General features: G+C 35.8%; 1 protein-coding gene across 1 annotated transcript; it reads right to left on the reverse strand.

Moving 5' to 3' along the window:
* Positions 1-4,512: 4,512 nt before the first annotated feature.
* LOC129882397 (wall-associated receptor kinase 2-like) lies at positions 4,513-8,041 on the reverse strand. The gene is made up of 4 exons (XM_055956670.1): positions 7,540-8,041; positions 6,796-7,289; positions 5,846-6,022; positions 4,513-5,741 (listed from the first exon to the last, which is right to left on the reverse strand). The coding sequence occupies exons 1-4, from the start codon at positions 8,031-8,033 to the stop codon at positions 4,513-4,515; spliced, it is 2,394 nt and encodes a 797-aa protein (XP_055812645.1). The 5' UTR covers positions 8,034-8,041.
* Between the last annotated feature and the right edge of the window lie 539 nt (positions 8,042-8,580).

An 8,580-nucleotide genomic window follows, 5' to 3' on the forward strand; every position in this document is an offset into this window, starting at 1 on the left:
AACCTCATTAAGAAACGTCAATATCAACTCAAGATTCAACTCATACATGTATACATCACAACTTACTCAATGTCTTAAGTCCAACAAGAATAGTTTAGATAGGACTAACTCATAAGCCACTTAACTCGACTGACTCAGAGTGCTAACAAGGCCTAAATGGGAGTTTTTCTTAACCGACAACCATCACCTATGAGCCAGTGATAGTACAACAATCCGACGTTGTTGCCACGTCCGTCCATACCTTGCCAGGGCATGAACGCCTCTCTAATCATGAATACCATTGATTAGTCAAGTCCTATCATTTCAGGATAATACAAATGGGAAACATCCGACTTTAACAGTTCGATCCCACGGGAAGCATCCGACTTTAACGGTTCCACTCCCTCGGGAAGCATCCGACTTTAACGGTTCCATCCCTACCTACGTTGGCGGCGTAGTTTCTGGGGTTCGAGTATGGACTATACTCTCACCCGCTTCAGTGCTCAATACTCCTCCCATGACTCTATGCTCATAAGACTCCTCAAATCATCTCAAACAAGCCCTCACGGCTAGTTTCATGTGGTGCAATACCACCTCATCAACTCGGTTCTCATTTGCAATTCAATTGAGGCACAATGACAAGTCTCATTTAGGACCTTGTCCACTTGCCAATTCCTTCCTCATATCAACTCAATCAAACCTCCTCTATATGAACATTTATGACATCTCCTCAAGATTCAACACAACTCTATGACTTCTACTCAACCATTCAATAAAATAGCACTTTTAAGGAAATTGACTTAAACAACATACTCACATGGCTAAAGAGGTCAACAAAACCTAACAACAATTCATCTCCATTAATTCATACCAACATGAAGGAATTTAAGGACTTCTTGGCTCAACAACATCAACACATATAGCATTATATAAATAGGAGACAAAGTTCATATAGACATACACCATACCAAGAACTCTATTTTTCATGAATATCTAACCTCAAGCAAGAATAGGGCACATGGGTGAACTTAGCCCATGTTTTGGATAGCCTTACATACCTTGTTTGAAGACTTTGAAGAAACCTTAATGTTGGGTCTTCAATGGGGGACTCAAATCTTGAAGCTCTTGGACTCTTTTTGTTGGAAATGAAGAAGATGAAGAAGAGAGAGAGAGAGAAGCTCCTAGGGATTTTTAGAGAGAGAGTGGGGGCTACCAAATGGGTTCCCAAAAGACCAAAGGTTACATATATATAATTTGGGTAAGTTCCCAAATTGTCCCTCCTCAAAAGTTCTGAAAATAGGCTAAAATGCCCTTGGCGCGATAGTGGCGCGTCGCGCCCTTACAGCGCCAAGGCCAATCACGCCTAAAACCTGCACAACTTTTAGTGGCGCATCGCGCCAGGGACCAAACTATTGAGGCATGTTTCTAGTGCGATAGCGGCGCGTCGCACCCTTACAGCGCCAAGCCTATTGTTCTAAATTCTGGGAATTTGGCCTGAAAAACCCTGCACACTTTTAGTGGCGTGTCGCACCAAGGACCAAACTACTGAGGCATGTTTCTGGCGTGATAGTGGTGCATCGCGCCCTTACAGCGCCAAGGCCATTTCCCCAGCAGTTGTAACTCAGGCCAAAAATTTGGATTCCTGCCGTGCTAGTTCATCTTAGGATCGTCATATCTTTTGACTCCGAAATCCAAAAATTCACGTTCTTGGTGGCGTTGGAAAGAAGACTTGACGACCTTTAATTTGATAGGTCGTGGGCCACCCAGATTGACGTCTTTCAGACGATAGGGTCGTTAAAAGTCGACCCTTACATGAACGCGTCCTAAACTTAGCCACGACGGATCGTTTGGACTTAGCTCGATCCTAGGGGTCCTCAATGACCCCACATCACCTCCAACACTCTTAAATTCCTCAGAGACTCATCTTAACTCAAGCACATACTTAGAAATAAATACGATGGTCCCCACACGTATACAAAGAAGGCCCGAATCTTAGGGAGGAAATTGAGGGGTGTTACACATATATTGGCTTCAGTGGTGGAAAAGACAACTGAGTTTTGCTTGCGTGTTGCCCAAGAGACTAGGCATGATCCAAGGGAATAAAAACTACAACCTACACCTCATAGGATTTTCACCAAACTTCACCAACTTTCAAAGAGCAGTTTAGATTACAACTCAATAATCAAGAACTAACTCAAACTCTTAACTCTAACGATTAACTTTAATCACAACTCCAACTCTCCAAGAAGTCAAAATCATTTCTTGTTATAAGCCTCACTTTCTACCTTAGAAAATTATAACTCAATAATATTCCTAAGTAAAGTTCAAACATATGAATTAACTTTTAGAAAGTAAAACTAACTCTAGTTCTTCTTTCTTCAATGTTTTGCTCTTGGAATGCTACCTTTCCTTTGCTTGAGAAATTCAATATCAGACTTGCAAAAACTGCTGCAATTGTTGACGCAATTTCCTTTTACAGTGGTTGCAAAAGTAAACATGATTAAGTCCTATTTGGAAAACTATTTGTCCACCCAATTCTTTTCTTTTTAGGAATCTTCATTATAGGAGTCCTCATTAAGTTGCTTTTCTTGTTTGCTGCGCTTTTGACTTTTATTTCTTTTTTGCTGTAGTCCTTGTGTTTTAATCTTTATGTCTTGCAACGTGTATGAACCTGGTTCACTTTGTCATTATCAAAATCCAGAACATTGTTGTTTCATCATACTCCTTCTTCAATCTTCGAATACGAAATCATCGCAATTTTGCTACACCAATCTTCTCATCGGGGTCTAATTCTAAAATTTCAGCACAAATAGCTTTAACTCATAAGAAATATTCAGAAATAGACATGCCTCCCTATGTTGGCATTGTCAATTCATTTTCCAGCAATTGTAGCCTAGCGGTGTTCTTTTTTTTGTAAACATTCTCTCAAGTATCTTCCAAACTTCTTTTGGTGAACTAACATCACGTACATGGTCGATGAGCTCTTTGCCAATTGAAGTCCTCAAAACAAAGAGTGTTTTACCAAATTTAATCTTCCATTTTCTTTGTGGTTCTACATTTTCCGAAGTATTTTCTGGAAGATCTGCTTCAGCACCAACAATAAGATCCCACAGGTCTTGACCTTCAAGGTAATCTTACATACACATTTTATAGTTTTTCCCTACAAGCTTCTCAACACCAAACTTAGTATTTGAATTGTTTCCCCCTTTTACCGACTCCATACTGCACAAACTTTTTTTTTTCTTTTCTCTGCAACTTTCAATCTCCTTCAATAAGACTAATAAGACTTGACAAGAAGACCGTAATAACTATTAGATCAATGACCTTTCTCTGAAATAAACAATAAGCAGAGAAAGAAGAAGTTTGCAGTATAACAGAAAATGGAATAGAGAGAATGTTATTCACTGAAGCGTTTTTGTTTACAACAGATACTCAGCTATATAACTATGCCACTAACTTTAACTTCTAAAATAACTCTAACAACTTACTAAGACTTTTATCTAGATAAACTTCCTACGAAATAGGAACTCATTTATTTTGACTCAGTAAACCAAACAACGCAGAAGTAAAACAGTAAAAGAAACACCGAAGATGCACAAATTTTTAACACATGTATCTTACTACCCAATTTCTGTTGTTGCCGCAAATTAAACCTCCAATTCCTCCTTTACCAGAGTTGTCATATGCCGATAATATATTCATGCACGTGTAGTTCCCTTGAGAACAATTCTTTTAGCGTAAAAGATGTAAATGGGTGGAAGTAAGAATTTAGACAATTAATGCATTCCTTCGAAAAAAATATTTTTTTTTTGAACTTTGCAAACTTGTTTATGTTTAAAAAAATATTAAGTGCAACGGTAAAATGAAAAAAAAAATTAATTCTATTTTGATTTGAAAATTGATAAGTAACTTGATACAACTATTTTTATTAATGTGTACAACTAATATGGAAAAAAGTGAGTATATAAAATTAGGTTTTAATAGAAGGGCAATAATGTCATTCAATTTTATAAGAATATTTTTGTAATCCAACTTTAATCTTGAAGCTTCCCACTTATCATATAGTATGATGATCACCAAAGATACCCAATAATATTGTAGAGAAATGAATAACTTTCATCGTTAGATTAAATACACTGAAGGATTACCTCCAAGTAAAATATATAACTTCTGGATCGCAGAAGCATTCAAAATAGATTTCACATTCATTTCGACGGAAGAAATGATTCATTCCATTGGGGCTTCGGTTTTCCCTATTTCAACTCAGTTCCCATTTTGTTTGTCGGATATTTTTATCAACCTTCTAAATTAAATTGAATATAAACAAATTTAATTAATAAATACAGATTGTACAACAAAAGTATAAACAACAAAATTCCTCATATTACTATGAGAATCTATAAATTTAAAAGCTTCACACAAAATCTCGAAGTTTGACCCCTAAACACAAAATCCAAAGAGAAAAATACAAATCAAAACCAAAAATTTACATTAGAAAATTGTACATTAAGGAACTATTTGACCTTCTTTAGATCACCGTGGAATATTTGTATTATATATTAATGAAGAAAATTTACTGCTATTTATGTTGGGGTTGGAACTGTATTGTCCAGAGAAATTGTCGATACCTGAATTCGAGTCAATTGGAATTGTATAAAGATCTTTTGATTCATTTTCGTTCTCTTCATGTCCGTGTCCATTAGCCAAAGGGTTATTTTTTGTGAACTTTCTCAAACTCTCGAGTTCCATTGCCATTTCCTTCATCGTAGGCCTATCTTCACCGTGCAATCTAAGACAATTTTTCGCTAGCTCAGCCACTTCTTGGAGTTGTTCAAGGCTTCCTTCTCTTACCACTCTGCGATCAAGAATTTGAAACAATTGATTCTTTCGAATGGACAAAACGAAATACTCTGCCAAATTTTTGTCCTCGTTATTTCTGTCACTCGAAATAGGTTTCATCCCTGTCAAAAGTTCTGCAAGGACTACTCCAAAACTATATACATCACTTTTCTCAGTCAATTTACTTGTACGAAAATATTCAGGATCCAAGTACCCTAATGTCCCTTGAACCAATGTAGCAATATGTGTTTGATCAAGAGGGATTAATCTTGAAGCTCCAAAATCTGCCACTTTCGCGGTGTAAACATCATCCAATAATAAATTGGCAGACTTAACATCTCTATGAATTATTGGCATTGACGCAGATGAATGAAGGTAAGCAAGTGCACTTGCTGTCTCACTAGCAACTCTTAGACGATTTTGCCAAGATAACCAATTAGGCGCTCCATTTTGGTTGTGGATATGCTCATAAAGAGTTCCATGAGAAATGTATTCGTAGACCAGTAAAGGAACTTCAGCTTCCAAACAACATCCAAAGAGTCTCACCACGTTTCTATGGTTGACTTGAGTAAGAATAAGTACCTCATTGATGAACTGTTCAATCTGATCTTCGTCCACAAACTTAGATTTCTTAATTGCAACTATGCGATTATCAGGTAGTATACCTTTGTAGACAACTCCATTTCCACCACGACCAAGAATTCTATCACTTGCATAGTTGTTTGTAGCATTCTTCAACTCTTCAGCTGTAAAAACTTTGGTTGCTTCCACACCACCCTCGTTAGAAGATATTCGTTGTTTCAAGAGCAAACCACCATTTTGTTGGAAGAATTTCTCGCGAAGTTTCATGACTTTTCTTTTCTTGATGCTGAAATAGAGCCAAGTTGTCCCAACTACTAGGGACATAAAACCAACTCCCATACCTATGTTTAGCCAACAATTTTTTTTTAAAATCTGTGAAATTAAGACAGACAAATTGAAACCAGTAGAATAGAAAGTAAACAAAACATTTATCTGAGAAACTTACCAACGGAAAATTTAATCCATGGGAAGTCAGAGTTGGAATTGGGTGAAATACAACCACGACCATTCTTTCTTCCATCACCAGTGTATCCTTCTGGACATGAACAATTGTAACTCCCCGACGTGTTTATACAATTTTGTTCACATGAATTGGTATTTGGATTTGCACATTCATCAATATCTGGTACAAAACAAAGAAAATATACACACAATAATCCATGATGCTTAAGCACCCAAAAGTATGACCAAAACGATGCGTCACCCAAAATTAAAGTATATGAATAGTAATTTCCTTTTATCCGTCAAAGTCTCAGTGTAAATAAATATTTGTATCATGTGCTAAGAATCAAATAAATTAATTCGTGACACTCCGTCTTTTATATTTCTTTTCTGACGGATTTACTTGTGAAGTTGTAAGATGTGAAATTGTAAGGTCCAACATTATTTTGTTCATTAATGGCCACTAGGAGTTTTTAAATACATATTCTTTATCATATCGCTTAAATATTTTAAAAGCTAACTAATATTAGTACAACTTTGGATCTTTAATCATTTCTAAATAAAATAAAATTAATTTACAGCGACCTCATTGCTAGACTGATTCACCTCAAAAAAGTCAAACTCAAATTTATTTATTTTCAATAAAATAATATTACTCTCTCTGTCCCAAATTATAATTAAATAATATTATGTGAACTTTAACCAACATTTTAAAATATACTTTTTCATCATATTGGCAAGAAAAAAATTACATCTTAATAGTATTTATCATATATATTTTTAAATATCTAAGCTTCAGAAATTAGTCAAACTAACTTTCAGTGTGGTTATTTTCTTGATTCTCAACGGATAGAATTTGTTTTACGAATTTTACTCATGCAGCAAGGTGATCTAAATTTTTACAAATAAAAAGTTAGTTCAAACATGTGAGGAAAGTAGAGAAAATCAAGTTACCTTGACAACCTGGGCCAATATATGGATTACCTTCATATCCGGGATTACAGGTGCACCTATAACCACCAAGGCCAGTGTTGGAGTCAACACATTGGCTATTATTGAGGCAAGCATAATCGTTACTTTTCTGTGCTTCAACACAACTAAGAGTTCCAATAGCCCAATCTAACACAATAGGGACATTATCCAAAATCTTCTTTTTAAAATTAAGATCACTTAGATCTTGTACACCCTTGAATTCGAATCTACTAGCCTCACCAAGAAATGAATAACCACATGGATTGAAAGACCAAACTCCAGTATGATTTTCTTTCGAACTTTGCATCATTGTGTTGAAATATTTCAATCCTTTTGGTATTGGTATTTGGCAGCAACCAGTACCCATACATCTTCCTTCAGTTACATGACTAGTACTAATACAAATTGTGGGGCAGCCATTAGCGAAGTCGCTTCCAAATATTATCGCAGCTTCATCACAACCAACGACGGTGAACCTGTATAGGTGAATTCAAAATTCAAACTCAGAAAGTTTTTAAGGTTTAAAGAGAAAGCCAAAATCAACTTATTTTAAAAAGAACTTTTTATTATAAATGTTTTTCAAAAAAGTATATATACTTTCTTTTAAAACACTTTATTCATCTCTAAAACTTTGATCAAACATCTTAATATTTTTTTTTAATATTTTTGATTTTTGAGATCTTGACCAAACAAACTATAAATTGTTTCATATTAGGCATGAAGTACCTGTTGAGGGTAGAGAAACTGTAAGGACTTGAGGTTCCTAAACTCATCCAAGAAGGATCATTTCGAAGCAACATTCCTGTGGATGAATAACACCTCCGATTTATGTTAGTTGATACGCGCATTTCAGCGTCAGAGATGTCGTACAATGGAATGTTCCATATGAAGGGTGTCGGAGAATCTGTTATGTTAGTGACACAATTGATTTCGAAATTCGAGTCCAAGGCACAACCAGATCCTAGGCCAATCCCGAAAGGGTACGGAACTGTAAGGTTCCCACACTTTTTCGGACATCCTGGTTTTGCAATGGTAGCTGCTTTTGTGATTGTCGTCTTAGTGGTGTTGGTTGGTGGAGAAGTGGTGTTTGTGGGTGGAGGAGGAGGAGGAGAGGTAGTGTTAAAGGGGATAATTTGGGCGTTGGCTAATGTCAAGATTAGCCCAAATGAAATTAAAAAGGAGAGTTGGAAAGAAAGCAAAGCAACTTGGCTAAGCTGCATGTTTTGTTTTTTTTGAAAGAAAACAAAGGAAATTAAAAATCACATAATGAGCAAAGGGTTTATATTTCATATATAGAACTAAGATGAAAATGACGTTAGATAGTAAGATAGTAGTACAAAATTTCTAGTGGTCACTAATTAACTTGTATAATAGGGGAATTACATGTTTATGAAATACAACTATATCAAAATAGTCACGATCTATAAATCACATACTTGTTACAAAAGTTTGTTCTTGATTCCAGGAAAGAATTTTCAATAAAATTCACATGAACTTGAGAGATTGATAGAAGAATTAGCTAGAGTTCTAGTAGAAGTTTACTTGATCTGTAGACCTAGGAAGAAACCGAGCTCCCCCATCATGCTCATCTCAAATTCACCATTCATGAGTTTGGCAAACTCCCGAATCATCATTTCATTTGTAGATCCAAAGATGATGTCATCCACATATACTTGCACAATTAACAAATCCTTACCAAATTTGTTTTCAGAAAAAGAGTATTGTCGACTTTACCTCTTGTGTACCCCTGTTCTAACAGGAACTTTG

The sequence above is a fragment of the Solanum dulcamara genome, chromosome 3 (genome assembly GCF_947179165.1).
Source record: "Solanum dulcamara chromosome 3, daSolDulc1.2, whole genome shotgun sequence".
In the NCBI taxonomy this organism is placed as follows: domain Eukaryota; kingdom Viridiplantae; phylum Streptophyta; class Magnoliopsida; order Solanales; family Solanaceae; genus Solanum; species Solanum dulcamara.